Genomic DNA, 14806 nt, shown 5'->3' with positions numbered 1-14806 from the left:
ACTATATGAGTTATTTTATGTAAGCAAATACATTTACAAAACAAAAGTTTAGTGAGAATAATGAAATTGTTTTTACATGTTTGTAAATCTCTTTAATGTCTTGCTGAATAGAAGACATCTGGATTCTCATCTGCTTCTGCATTCAACGTGCAGTATGTTGTTTTCACTGAAACATGCAAAGAAAATCTGACGACGAAGATGTGTAGCTGGAGAAGAGGAGTATTTTAGTAGCCTTTTCAACTGCTTGCACTCATAAAAAAGTGGCCTCATGAAAAAGAGCTCAGAAGCCTTCCCTCTTGAATTTTTTGGAATAGTTTGAGGAAGACATTATTCCATTTTCTTACCCTTGCCCTCACTAGAAACTTAACAAGTGGTAGTTTTTTAAACATTAGTTGCAATGTGGAATCTGAAGCCATTTCAATGAACCCTTCTTCCTCTATTACATTAACTTCTATTTGTATATCTTGCACTCTTAAGAGATCTTTTAAAAAATTTTTTCTTTATTTATTTTCAGAGAGAGGGGAAGGGAGGGAGAAAGAGAGAGAAGGAAACATTGATGTGCCAGAGAAACGTCAGTTGGTTGCCTCTCACATGCCCCCACCTGGGGACTGGGTCTGCAACTCAGGCATGTGCCCTGACTGGGAATCAAACTGGCGACCTTTCAGTTTGCAGACCAGCGCTCAACCTACTGAACTGCACCAGCCAGGGCCCTTAAGAGATCTTTTACCCATGTGTGATATTGTAATATAAGGCATCAGTTATTTGAAAAATGTTGGTGTACTGAGAGTACCAATTGTTGAAACATTTCATGATATGATATCACATTCAGAAGATTCTCTGATGTATCAGTTTTGTTTTTTTTTCCCAGCATTTTTAGATGTAGACAGTGTGGCTATAGGTTGAAAATGTTAGTCTTGTAATCTCAATTTAAGATAACAGTTCATCCTTAAATTAGGAAAAAGTATATTATAAATCATCTTTTAGAATAAGATAAAGTTTATTAAACTATAATAAGTTTTAATTAACAGTAAAATGTGTTTTTATTTGAAAATTTCATATTATTGTGAAGTGAGTTAAAAGATACCAATCCTTTTGTGTTTCTGTGTAGGTTGCAAGGAAAAGTTTGGGATTCAAAATAAGAATTTATTGAGCAATGAGGAAGTTACAGAGATTCTAGCAGGAGTAGCCAGAGACAGCTAGTCAGAACACAGTAGAAGTCCTGAGTTATCTCTGAAAACAAACCTCTTCATATCCTAAACCTCTGCTGTGGGATAGAGCACACCAGAATATACAAGCACACATTCTATGAGTTGTCGGAGTGATGATGCCATCACACATCATGTAGCTTCTGGAAAACTCCACTGTACAATCAAAAGAGGGAGAGGGAAAAAGGCAACATTTTAGCATTACTATGAAAATAGTTTTAAATTCAGGGACCCCCTCAAAGGTAGTCCCCTGGCCACACTTACAGAATTGAAGTTCTAGATGTTTGAATCCACCTTTAAGGTGTTTTAAAAGTTACCTCTGAAAGTCACTGTACATTTTTATATTTTGCAGCCCTAAAACAGGTGTGGTAATTCCGTGTCTTAGTCCTCCTCATGTAGGCCTTATTCTGTGTCTTCTCATAAAATTAACTCTGATATGTTTTGTCATGCCATATTAATGAGGGCAAGGGTAAGAAAATGGAAGAACATTCTCCTCAAACTATTCCAAAAAATTCAAGAGGGAAGGTTTCTGAGCTCTTTTTTATGAGGCCAGCATTATTCTAATTCCAAAACCCAGATAAAAACACTACAAAGAAAGGAAATTATAGGCCAATATCCCTGATGAACATAGACACTAAAACCCTCACCAAAATATTAGCATATTGGACCCAGCAAAACATTAAAAAAACCATACACCATGATCAAGTGGGATTTATTCTGGGGATGCAAGGTTGGTAGCAAGATTGGTACAATATTTGCCAAAGAGCATATGTGCATATATGCAAAGCCCATGGGCGCAGACAGCAATGCAGTGAAGGCCAGGGTTGGGGGTGGGGCTTGGTGGAGGGGGGAAGGAAGGCAAATGGGGGGCATCTGTAATACTGTCAACAATAAAGAAAAATAAAATAAATACATCTAGGAGAAACATTCACCTTTCAGTTAACTGGGCAGTGTTCAAGAATGAAGCATATCTAAAATAAATAAGAAAACTTAACTTAGATTTGTGGACGACTAACACGTGAGAAATATCTATGTAACCATAGCTTTTGAAAGAAAATTGAATAATTGTGTTAAACCTAAGATTTTGTTTTGTTTTGTTTTGTTTTGTTTTAGCAAACAGATAGAATTTTGTGTTTGCTTTAGACAAAAAACACTTTATCTCTTACATCATCTGCGGATGTGGCCTTCTCTCTTCTTTAAACTCTTGAGCAATTTTGAATTTAATCTGTACAACATAAATAGATCAGCTGATTAAAAAAGAAAATGGAAGAATGGTGGGCACTTTTGTTACATGTAATAAGTTGATTGATTAATTTTTTAATTACAGAAGAAATGCATACTCGTGGTTCAAGGCTAGTCTTTATGGATATAGAACCACGTTCCTCATTGTTTGGTCCAATTTATGACCAGAAAGAATGAAGATTTGGATAAGAACATCAGTCTGTTCTATTGGGGGTCTTGCTGCTTGTGCTTAACTGTGGGAAACCGAGCTAGACTATCACAGGGACAAAGGTCTTAGCTTTCTCTCATGTAGTAATGATGGCATTGGAGTGTGTGCTCCTATCCCATCTTCTAATTGGAACACTGCTTACATCTCCAGTAGCATGCCAAAACACTCTCAAATGGTGAGTTTAATGTGATGATTAATTAGGATTAAATTGCCTATTAAACAAAGTGATTTACAGCAATGTGCTGTTAAGATTGGAAAGTTGTTGAATTATGAAATACCTTGTGCTGTATTTCTTTGATTCTAAAGTGTGCATTTTGGCCTGTTTTAATACACTGAAATGAAAAGGTGTTTTTCAGTCAAAGGTGTGTCAGCTTAACTGGTGACATTCCCCCCAGCCCCAATTTTGTGAAATAGTATCAGTTTTTGTTTTAATTTTGAAATGTTATCTTCAAATATAGTTCTTTTATTGTAATTAAAAATGCCTATTTCATGAGGAAGATACAATATTTAAATTTTTGATAGCATCTATTTTTAATGAGAAAGAACAAAATTTGGCAATAATTTATATATACATATTTTCTGAAATGTGGATTTCCACACTAAGTTCTTCATAGCAAATAGAAAATTAACATTAAATTCTGCTCATGTAAGTTGTTCAAAAGTTTGCTTTCTTTTTTTTAAAAAAAGTGTCTTTTGCTCATGTTTTCAATTTGATTTTCTGTATTTAATTCTCTTCGTAATAGGTTTATTTTAGGACCGTGGAACTGATACAAGAGCCCATCGAAGGGTCTCCTGGTCTGAGTTTCTACTTCAGAATTAATGGAGTTCCCATATTTCTGAAAGGATCAAACTGGATCCCAGCAGATTCATTCCAGGATCGAGTAACCTTGGACTTGTAAGTTATCATCTTTCTTTTCTTGTTTTTCTTTTACTAATAGTCCCACAAAGCTCAAGAGTTACCTGTTCTACTTTCTTTAGTTACAGTAGAAGGAACTGAGGGGTAATATAGAATTCTAGGATGATAAAAACTTTAGAATAGAAAGGATTTTTAAATTATATATTCCATTCTCATCAAGTATAGATAGTCTTCCAGCTAAACTATTTGAGACTGCTGAATCCATCCACTATTTATTTATTTATTTATTTATAATCCTTAAAACCACTTTTATTTTTCATTTTTTAAATTATATTTTATTGATTGTGCTGTTACAGTTGTCCCAATTTTTCCCTTTGTCCTCCTCCACCCAGTGCCCCCAATCCCTCAGGCAATCCACACAGTGTTGTTTAAGTCCATGGGTCATGCACACAGGTTCTCTGGCTTCTCCATTTCCTATACAGTACTTTACATCCCCAGGGCTATTCTGTCACTGCCTATTTGTACTTCTTAATGCCCTCACCTTCTCACCCATTCCCCAACATCCCCCTCTCATCCGGCAACCATCAAAACTCTCCGTATCCATGATTCTGTCGCTTTTATTCTTGTTTGCTTAGTCCGTTTTTTAGATTCGATTGTTGATTGATGTGTATTTATTGCCATTTTATTGTTCATGGTTTTGATTTTCTTCTTTTTCTTAAAAAAGTCCCTTTGTGACTGGATCTTTTTTATGCTGCTGAGGTTCTCACTAAGTTCCTTGAGCATCCTTATAACCAGTATTTTGAATTCTGCATCTAATAGATTTTATCTCCATTTAAATCAGTTCTATTTCTAGAGTTTTGTTCTATTCTTTCATTTGGGCCATGTTTTTTTTTTCTCTTCATTTTGACAGCATCCCTGTGTTTGCTTCTATGTATTAGGTAGAGCTGCTATGACTCTCTGTTTTGGGAGTATGGCCTAATGTAGTAGGTGACCTGTAGGGTCCAGTGGCACAGTCTCCCCTATCACCTAAGCTGGGTGCTTGAGGTGTACCCTTCATGTGGGCTGAATATACTCTCCTCTTGTAGTTGAGCCTTAATTGCTTTTGGCAGGTCAATGGGAGGTTTTTACCAAGGTCAGTCAGCTGCAAGGACTGGCTGTGACCACTGACCACCAACCTGTGCCTTCTGTGGAGGATCATCTGTGCAGGGGCAGGGTGGTGGTGCTCCAATGTGGTCTGTAGCTGTCCACTGGGTGTGCTGGCTCTGGGGTTTCCTGGGTGGTACAGGCCAAGGTCAGCACCAACCTGTGTTTTGCCTGGGGCCACCCTGCCTGAGCTATAAAGCAATCTGAGATGGCTGTTACTTGTGCTGGGCTTGGAAATTCTCAGGCAAAGCCAGGCTGTGAATATAGGCTGGCTGCTGCTAGTGCTGGGCATGGGGCTCACTGAGGCCAGCTGTTCCTTGTTTGATAGGATTTAGGAAATTGTTTAGCTAGAGCCAAAACCAGCCATTCATATGGAAAAGCAGCTTGGGTGGGCCTATAAGTTGGGTTTGACGGAGTCTCAGATATGGCACTTAGCCTACTGGCTCTATGGCTCTGTGGGGGGACAATGGCCTCTAATTTTCTGTCTGGGAGAAAGCTGTCCCCTAGCTCTTGCATGGATGCCAGACACTTCAGTGTCTCCCTGTATGCCACGGTTGCCTTTCAAGCTGCTACCTTGGTGATGGAGCTTAGAGGGAGTGAGTTGGAGTAAGTCTGTGTGTGGGTTCTTTAAAAGGAACTGCTTGGGACTCTAGAAGTTTCTTCCACTAACTCAGTCCTCACTGGTTTTTGCAGCCAGAAGTTATAGGGACTTACCTTCCTGGCACTGCAACCCTGGGCTTGGTGGCCTGGTGTGGGGCTGGGACTCTTTGCTCCCGTGGTATCCTTCCTGAATTTTTATCCACCACACATGGATGTGGGACCAGCCCATTTTGCATCTCTGCCCCTCCTACCAGTCTGGATGGATGTGGTTTCTTTAATTCCATAGTTCTCAGGCTTACATTCAATCAATTTCTAACAGTTCTGAGTGATGGTTGTTCTATGTTTTAGTTGTAATTTTGATGTAGTTGTGCGAGGTCAGCCATGTTTACCTATGCTGCCATCTTGACTGGAAGAAACTATCCAAATTTTACAAGACTCTTACATATTTTCTCTGGAGGAATAAGACAATGCCTAATGCACATTTTGGATAGTTAGTCCCTGAAAAAAAAAGATGATTACGTTTGGGGTTTTCTCTCAGTTTTTCAAAGAACACCTTAAATATTTTGGTTCATGGTTTTAAAAAATGAAAACACATATTTATCTGTTCATGCTAAGATAATTTGCATATTTCTTTATTTTTACCTTAATAAAAATAACTGAAATTTAAAAAATTCTAGATCTTGAAAAAAATTTAAAGTAAGTTTTTGAAGTTTTGAGAATAGAACAATATAAGAAAATGTTTTGTTATTGGGTTTGTAAACTATTGTCTTTGTGATAGTAAAGATAAACCTTGTAAAGTGAAAATAAACACATTTAACTTGTTTACAAATATATAAGTATGCATTGATAGTAGATTATTTGATGTTTTAAATTTACATGTGGTTGGTAACTAAACTCTAATTTTGCCCAAGCTTGTATTAATTTCCTTTTACCTCAAAATGTATATATTGTTTTGAATTTCATGTTAAAATGAAATTATCCTCCAGACATAGGCATAGATAATTAGCTGTTTCTCTTCCTTTTTAAATGGCCCTCTCCTCTCCTGGCTGGTTTTGGTGGCAGCTGTTCAGCACAGCTGGGCCAATTAGAAAACCTGCCCATGGGCCCCTTTTTGAGAGCCCGATACTCTGTGTCCCTGGCAAGACTGTTACTGGTCTTTTTGTTCCTTTCTGGGCATGCTCTCAAAGTGGCCGTGAGTTTCTAGGCTTTCTTGAGGGTAATGTGAATAGGAATTAGATAAATGTAAAGGAAGTTTCCTAGAGAAAGAACTACTGGACTAGAGGAATTGTAAAAAAGGAGGTAAGAGTAAGCTAGCTAGGTACTGACTTTCAGACTTTGATTTTTGTCTTACAGTTTGAAATGCTTATATAACATTACCACATACTTTCCAAAGTTTACAACTATATTTTCCTACAGGAATAACTTTAAGGCAAAGTTCAGTTTTAAGAACAGCATAATAACATTGCTGAAAATTTAGAAAACAGAGAAAATATCACTCATAATTTTTCTAGGTTCATTTATTGTATGTACTTATGGTTAATGTGTATATGATTTTGTCTCTTAGCATTCTATCCAAACCATCATAACTTTAAAATGTGTTTTTCTAACAGAGATTTTAAATGTGTTTATCAATTACAATTGATATGGTTTGTATGGTTTTAAATCTTTTTTAATATCCCCCAATTTTTAAAGTAGTATTTGGTTTTAAAACTCCTGTATAGGTTAGCCACCCTTTTGCGGTCTGCGGTGGACGCTAACATGAATGCACTTCGGGTATGGGGAGGAGGAATTTATGAGCGTGATGAATTCTATGAACTCTGTGATGAACTAGGAATAATGGTGAGTAATTGACAGCATTTTATTCCATAATGTGTTACCGTATGTGTTCTGAGAGGGTGATATAGCTTATTCCTTCTTTTCTCAGAGTCAGGAATGATGTTCCATTCTTTGCAAAAGAATAAATGGCATCTTAAGAATCTAGAGCTATAGTTGATAGCGAATATCATTAATATTTAATTATTTTTAACTCATAGACATTCTCTGTAGTAGTTATATGTAAGTATATAGCTATCTATATTTTCTTTGTAATATGAGAGTATGCATAAAAAAGAAAAGAAAATATTAAAAATTTTTAACTTTAAGGAGAAGAACAAGTGCTAGAGAGAGAGAAAATAATAAAATTAAATAAAGTAGAGGCATGCTTAATGTTTTTAAGTCCTTCCAACATGTTTTGTGTTAGTGAGAGTTAAGCAAAGGAAGTTTATTTTTAGTTCTAGTATTACAGTTATAAAATACAAAGCTCTCCATAGAAGAGTAGTACTTATAAAAATATCGATAATTTATAAAATATTGATAATGCTGATGGTCATGATGACGGGACAGGTCTTTATACTGTTCGTTGAGTGCCAGGCGTTGTTCTCACTGTGCTGCCTCTACTGCTTTATTGCATCTTCACGCCCATTCTGTGGGGTAGTTGTTGTTCTGTGTCGCCATTTTACAGACGAGGAAACAGAGCGGGGCTGAGGTTGAATAACTCACCCGCACTCACTCCAGGGGGCTGTGGTGGAGTCCAGGCTCTGACTCAGGCCCACTGATTTGGGGCCGTGTTCTTGACCGCTGCATTCATGTCAGCCTTCCTAGGAATGAGCTAATGTGGTTTCAGTACTAAAATGTCCACGTAGTCGTTGTTTGGCCATGAAAACAGAATTCCTTTATAAACAACTTATGTTTCTTAATAGTCTGGTCCACCTCTCAATACCAAATTCCCAGTGAAAATTAGAGTGAGTTAGGAGTGAGGTGGGACAGGGTGGAGGGGGAGCTTCATTTTGAATTTTATATCCCCCTCAACACACTATTTCCTTATTGAATTCTCCTTTCCTCTCTTTCTTTCCTGCCTACCTCACATTTCTCTCCTCAGGTTTCCCTGCAGTTCTGTGCAGTTCTGGAAAGTCATGGGGTCCGTCAGTGCCTTTCCCGGTGTCTCGCACACAGTAGTGCTCAGATGACCACACTCCTCAGGCAAACTTGGTTGTGTGTGAAAGATAGTCCCCACAGTCCAGAGTGAAGAATTTCTTTCTGTGTGATAAAATCTGTGGGCATGCTTTATTGCCTTTTGTTTGATTTGCTAGGTGTGGCAGGATTTTATGTTTGCCTGTGCCCTTTATCCAACTGATCAGGATTTCGTGGATTCGGTGAGAACAGAAGTTGCTTACCAGGTATGTTACCATTCCGAGAAGAAGGAAAATGCTTACGTTTTAGTTTTGCTTTTTGTTAAACCTCTCCATGGTCCTTTTTGTTGTTCTCTTTACTAAATCCCGTGAAAAATCACAGTCAGGTAATTGACTTTCTAGGTGATTCCATTCAGTCTCACGGCTTTATCACCTTATGACTCTCAGCTTTATCAGCTGTGCAGACTTCTCTGCTGAATTCCTGATTCTTATATCCCGCTGCCAACCAGTACCTCCGCTTGGAGCTTTAATAGGCATCCCAAATGTAACATGTCCAAACCGAACTTATATTACCTTCTCTAAACTTGCTTTTCCTACAGTTTTTAATAATTGGCAATGCCAGTCTGAATTTTGTGGGCCAAAAAATTTAAAGTGATTCTTGACTCTTGATTTCTTTTGCATTCCACATATACACACTTATATTTATATTTACAGATCTGCAAATGCAAGGAAGTGATTGTATCCTAGCTCCATCCACTGAAAAGGCCTAGAAACTATGAGCAACTAGTAATATTGAGCATCCTTACATGAAGTAATATTCCCAGTTACGACAAGGGCTTCTCAGAGAAATGGCTGATTTCAGGTCTGGCACAGGAAATATACTGACAGATTATCCTGGAATATTTTGTCACACAGATAGCGAGGAAGCCATAATAAATATGCCCAAAGAACTTTGATGAGACTCTGACCAACCAAAAGTGGGACAATTTGAGGTTAAATAAAGATAAAGAATGTCAGTGGATTGAAATCCATCAAATGTGTTGAAATACATGAGTTTATAATTACAGTGGAGGTGTAGTTGCTTGAAAAAACCAAAGGAAATGCAAGGTTACTCTAACACTCAAGGTAGTGGTTGCTTCGAAAGGAGGAGCGGCCTGACTGGGAAGGGGGCCTGTGAGGGCTTCTGGGGTGGTTGGTAAAGCTTTCTTTCTTGATCTTGGTGGTGGTTACAGACTGGTTGCCTTTAATAATTTACTATGCCATAATTTGTTTTCTTTATCTGTGTTTTATTTTTTTTTAAGGTTTAAAAAGTATGAATGGAATCATTCCTTGCTCAAAGTCTTCCAGATAAAGACCCCCAGCATGCCCTCTCCCGTCCCTGCCTGCCTCTCCACCGCATCAAGCACCATCTCCCCGTGCCGTCTGCCCCAGAACACCGTCTAATTCACCTTCCCTTGGGGACCACCTCACTCATTCTCTTTTGCCCCTCTTTCCTTGAGCATGGCTTTCTCTGGGAAAAACCTTTCTAAATCTGCAAATCTAAATCAGGTCATTTGCTTTTGCTGACACACGTCCCACTTTTAATTGCTTGTTTGCGTTTTGTCACCCCTCAAGGTTGTAATCTCCCTGAGCTCGGGCCTTGTTCCCTTCTGTCTCCCCACTCCCTGGCTGGATTATTCATCAGGTAGATGGATGGATGAATGAATAACTTTTAAAGTGTTAATCATACTTAGTAGGTTGCAAACATTTCAGTTTAATCTTTCATTTTCTTTCATGCAGATAATTAAAATACGATATTTATGTGCTTTCAGTTCTTTTATTTATTATTAAAGAGGAGAGCTTTTTATGCAGACTTTGTTAACATTTTAAAGTAAAGCTTACCATAAAATTCTAGGTCAGTTCGAAGGGTGTCGTAGAGTCACTGAAGGTTTTGCCTCTTCAGGATTCGTGTTTGTGTTTTCATCAGTACCGCAAACGTGCCGGTCGCCATTGGGCATATATAGAAGCAAATAAAGGACACACTGTTTAAGAGGCTGCTTTGGAAAAACACAAATGTTCACTTTTTAAAACGAACATTTAAAATGTTCACTTCTCTCTTTAATCCTTCATGCATCTCTATATCGTGAATAAATTGCCTAGTATCTTGAACGGAGACCACAGTAGAAACATCAGCTGAGACCCATCACTGTAATCATCCGTTACAGAGAAAGAGAAGCTGTAAACACCAGTGAGATTATATTGCTAAGACAAGTTCCAAAAGAATTTTTCTTGACCGTTGACTCACTCTGTTGTTCATTGCCCTCTTCTATTTGGTGCATCCCCCAATGCGTCAGAAGAACTGGGTCCTTTCACCTTTACGTAGGGCCGGCCCACAGTGCCAGTCATGCCGACTTCAATTCTTAAGACTGGCAGGATTTTAGATGGATTCATTAATTTAGTCTTAGTTGATTTCTTTTTATATGACATTGATACTTATTTCAGGTAACACCCTCTTGATGCCCTCATTGTTTTCTTCTTTAGACTATTCCATACATTTCTGTTTAACTTCCAGAGTATCTGTGGTACTCACTTGCTTTGTAAAACCCTCTCTAGTCCTTATGGTTTTTTGACATGATGGAAACTGTGTGGGGATCCCAATACCTCTTTCAGCGGAAGTGCTTGTTCTGCCTCATTTGTTTCTTCATACAAGCTCCAGCTTGCTCTTGAGAAACTAACCCCCTCCCCGCACGCCCCCTCCCCACCTCCCCTGCCTCCCACATAATGTAACATGATACCTCCTGGGTCCGAATTTCTTAGAACCTTGTTGTGAGTCAGATAATGATGAGGTTGATTTGTTTTTCTTGTTTAATAAAAGGGATCATATTTTTTTCAGTTTTTATACAGCAGGGAAGAGAAGCCCTATCATATTGGTATGTATAAAATCTAGATAAAAGGGATCTCAAAGATTTCTTAAAATGTATTTCCGCAGGTAAAGTTACTAGCCATTTTCTAATGGTTTTTCTGGCACATAAAAACTTATATGCAGAAATTCAATGGTTATAATTTTATGAATGTTATAATTCTGAGTTGTTTTCTGTTGAGCACTTGAAAATTATTTTATGTTTTCTTAAATTTTAGGTCAGGAGACTGAAGTCTCATCCCTCCATCATTGTTTGGAGTGGGAATAACGAGAATGAAGCAGCACTGATGATGAACTGGTACAGCATAGCCCTCCAGCACCTGCACACCTATATCAAAGACTATGTGAAACTGTATGTGAAAAACATTCGGGAGGTCGTCTTGGCAGTAAGTAATGGTTTCTAATGCAGTACGATTTCAGAACCTGTTTTAAAAATGGATCACTTTGAGTATTGGCGTAGCATATTCTTATGCCCTTTATTTTAGGGTAACCTTCAAAAATATCATTTTGATGCAGAGTCATCCATTGTAATGCTGCAGCCTGTGAAAGGATTCCTGGGTTTTGGACTTCCTTAAGAATTAACATATCTGTGGAACTCACCGCACGTGCACCAATATTGTGCTCACAATTGCAGCTTGTCACAGACACTTTGGCGCCCGTCCGTGGGTTCCCAAAGGTTGCAAGTCTGTGTATTAGATGATATATTGATGTGTCACTTCTTTTGTTTTCTTTTAAAAAATTTGTATTGTGTTTTTCCATTATTATTTAGCCCCCTTACACCTCCCTCCCACCACAATCACCACACTGTTACCCATGTCCATGAGTCCTCTTTCCTTTTTGCTCAATCCCTCCATCCCCTAACTGCCGCCCCACGCCCCCCCACCTTAGCTGTCAGCCTAAGCTGTCTCTATCTGTGAGTCTGCCTCCATTTTGCTTGTTAGTTCAGTTCGTTCATTAGATTCTACATATGAGTGAAATCATGTATTTGTCTTTCTCTGACTGGCTTATTTCACTTAGCATAATGTTCTCCGGGTCCATCGATGCTGTTGCAAAGGGTAACATTTTTTCTTTTTTATGGCCAAGTATTATTCCACTATGTAAATGTCCCATGGTTGTTTTATCCACTCATCTACTGATGGACACTTGAACTGCTTCCATATCTTGGCTATTGTAAATAATGGTGCTATGAACATAGGGTGCTTATGTTCTTTCAGATTAGTGTTTTGGTTTCCTTCGGATATATTCCCAGAAGTGGGATTGGTGGGTCAAAAGGCAGATGCATTTTTAACTTTTTGAGGTATTGCCATACTGCTTTCCACAGTGGCTATACCAGCCTGCATTCCCAGCAACAGTGCAGAAGGGCTCCCCTTTCTCCACATCTTTGCCCGCACTTGTTGTTTGTTGATTTATTAATGATAGCCATTCTGAGAGGTGGGAGATGATATCTCATGGTTTTAATTTGCATCTCTCTGATGATTAGTGATGTTGAGCATCTTTTCATATATATTTTGGCCATCTGTGTGTCCTTTTTGGAGAAGTGTCTATTCAGGTCCTTGGCCCACTTTTTAATTGGATTGTTTGTTGTTTTGGTGTTGAGTTTTATAAGTTCTTTATAATTTTTGGATATTAACCCTTAATCAGATGTACCAGAGAATGTGTTCTCTCATTTTGAGGATTGTCTTTTTATTTTATTGATGTTTTCCTTTGTTGTGCAAAAACTTTTAAGTTTGATATAGTCCCATTTGTTTATTTTTTTCTTTTGTTTCCCTTGCCTGGGGAGATATATCAGATAAAATACTGCCATGAGCAGTGTCTGAAATTTTGCTGCCTATGTTTTCTTCTAGGATTTTTATGGTTTGGGGTCTAATATTAAATCTTTAATCCATTTTGAATATTCTTGTGTGTGGTGTAAGAAGGTGGTCTAGCTTCATGTTTCTGCACATATCCATCCAATTTTAAAAGTACATTAAGATAGTGAATTCTGTGAATTAGTTTTCTAATGATAATCTGCTCCTAGTAAAAGCTTTATATAGTTAATATGTTTTTCTTCTTTTACTCTATGCCAGACTTGATTTGCTCATATTTTAATTATAATTAAAAATTCATACTCACAAGTGAAATTGGTCTCTGGTAAGCACTGTAAACTCAAATGCCTAGAGGAACCAATTTTCTTTCTAAATTGAGTAAAGTAGAGTAGATGATGCTCACAAAGAAAGAAGAAGGGGCTGTGGTAATAGAAGAATTGGATGTTGGGTCTCATTCCATATTTAAAATGTTACCTATAAATAATCATTGGTAAGACAGACTTGGCCCATAGAACTCAGCTTGTTGCATTTTGTATGTGTATATGTGTTTGTACTCACATCACAGCATGAATGAGGAGGCTTTTTTTTAATGTGTAGGAACAACTTATTTACTCATTTATAATTTTTTTAAGTTTCTCTATGTGGAATGGTTGATCTTGAGCCTGCAGGGAGCAAGCTGGCCCCAGACTTCTCCAAGTCCACGTTTCTTTGCCTTCAATTCTTACATGTCCAAAAATAAGTGCATAGGGAAATTTAAATAAAATAAAGATTATCAGTTTTATTGAGACAAGTTCACCCATAAAACAGGGCCCAATATCTTTTGGGGGGGCGTACATTCCCTCCCCATATATTTAATTTCTTTTATGGTTATTATCCAATTTGGGTTTACAACTTCTTCTGGAACTATGAACATTTGTACTTTCTTGGAACATAGCATTTCATCCAGAATTTAAAAGTTCCAATGTAAGGAGACATGCTGTCATTTATAGTGTGTTAGCTGGGATGAGCTGTGTCGACTGAGACCTCAGGATTGTTAATGAAAGGAATGTTTGGATGTGGAAGTCACTCCCTTTCCTGTGCATGTGTTTGTATGTACTCTGTGTGTGTGTGTGTCTATTGTTACCCCTGGAAACAAATACCCCGGCCAGAAGATTTCCATAGGCAGTAAAAAAAAGGGACACAGCTGAATTAACTTTGCTATAGATATTATAGGTATATCTTTTCTTCTTCCTTTTCCTCTTCTACCTCTTCCTCCTCCTCTTCTTCTTCTCCTTTTCCTTTTCCTTATTTTCATAAGAGAGCACTAGAGACTCTTTTTACTCTTTTTAACTCCTTTCACTCACCCCTATACCCTTCACTTCTGGCAACCACCAGTCTGTTCTCTGTATCTATGAGCTTGTTTTTGTAAAGATTCCACATATAAATAAGATCATGTGGTGTTTGTCTTTTTCTGTCTGACTTATTTCACTTAGCATAATGCTCTCAAGGTCCATCCATGGTATCACAAATGGCAAGGAATTGAAAATCTCTTTGAAGAAGTAATGATGGAAGACTTCCCTAATTTGGTGAATGAAATAGACACAGAAGTCCAGGAAGCACTGAGAGTCCCAAGCAAGATAAACCAAAAAGGTCCACCCCAAGATACACAATAATTAAATTGGCAATGGTTAAAGACAAAGAGAGAACCTTAAAAACAGCAACAGAAAAGCAGTTAGTTACCTACAAGGGAGCTCCCATAAGGCTGTCAGCTGATATGTCAACAGAAACTTTGCAGTTTATAAAGGATTGACAAGCAAGGACCTACAGCCAAGATTACTCTACCCAGCAAAGCTATCATTTAGAATCAAAGGACAGATAAAATGCTTCCCAGACAAGAAAAAGCTAAAGGAGTTTATCATCA

General features: G+C 37.9%; 1 protein-coding gene and 1 non-coding gene across 3 annotated transcripts in view; one reads left to right on the top strand and one right to left on the bottom strand.

Moving 5' to 3' along the window:
* The window catches only part of MANBA (mannosidase beta), a 112162-nt gene that overhangs the window by 57907 nt on the left and 39449 nt on the right, over positions 1-14806 (top strand). For both annotated transcript variants that reach the window (XM_053923080.1, XM_053923079.1), the window contains exons 8-11: positions 3399-3550; positions 6976-7093; positions 8383-8469; positions 11320-11487. In XM_053923080.1, the coding sequence (XP_053779055.1) occupies positions 3399-3550; positions 6976-7093; positions 8383-8469; positions 11320-11487 (525 nt within the window). The remainder of the gene's footprint in view (positions 1-3398; positions 3551-6975; positions 7094-8382; positions 8470-11319; positions 11488-14806) is intronic.
* Positions 13544-13675, bottom strand: LOC112317915 (small nucleolar RNA SNORA38). The gene has a single exon (XR_002976164.2). It is a non-coding gene; the product is annotated as a small nucleolar RNA SNORA38 (small nucleolar RNA).

The sequence above is a fragment of the Desmodus rotundus genome, chromosome 4 (assembly GCF_022682495.2).
Source record: "Desmodus rotundus isolate HL8 chromosome 4, HLdesRot8A.1, whole genome shotgun sequence".
NCBI classification, from domain to species: Eukaryota; Metazoa; Chordata; class Mammalia; order Chiroptera; family Phyllostomidae; genus Desmodus; species Desmodus rotundus.
Note: the sequence above shows the minus strand (reverse complement) of the source record. Positions and strands in the feature narration are given on the sequence as shown.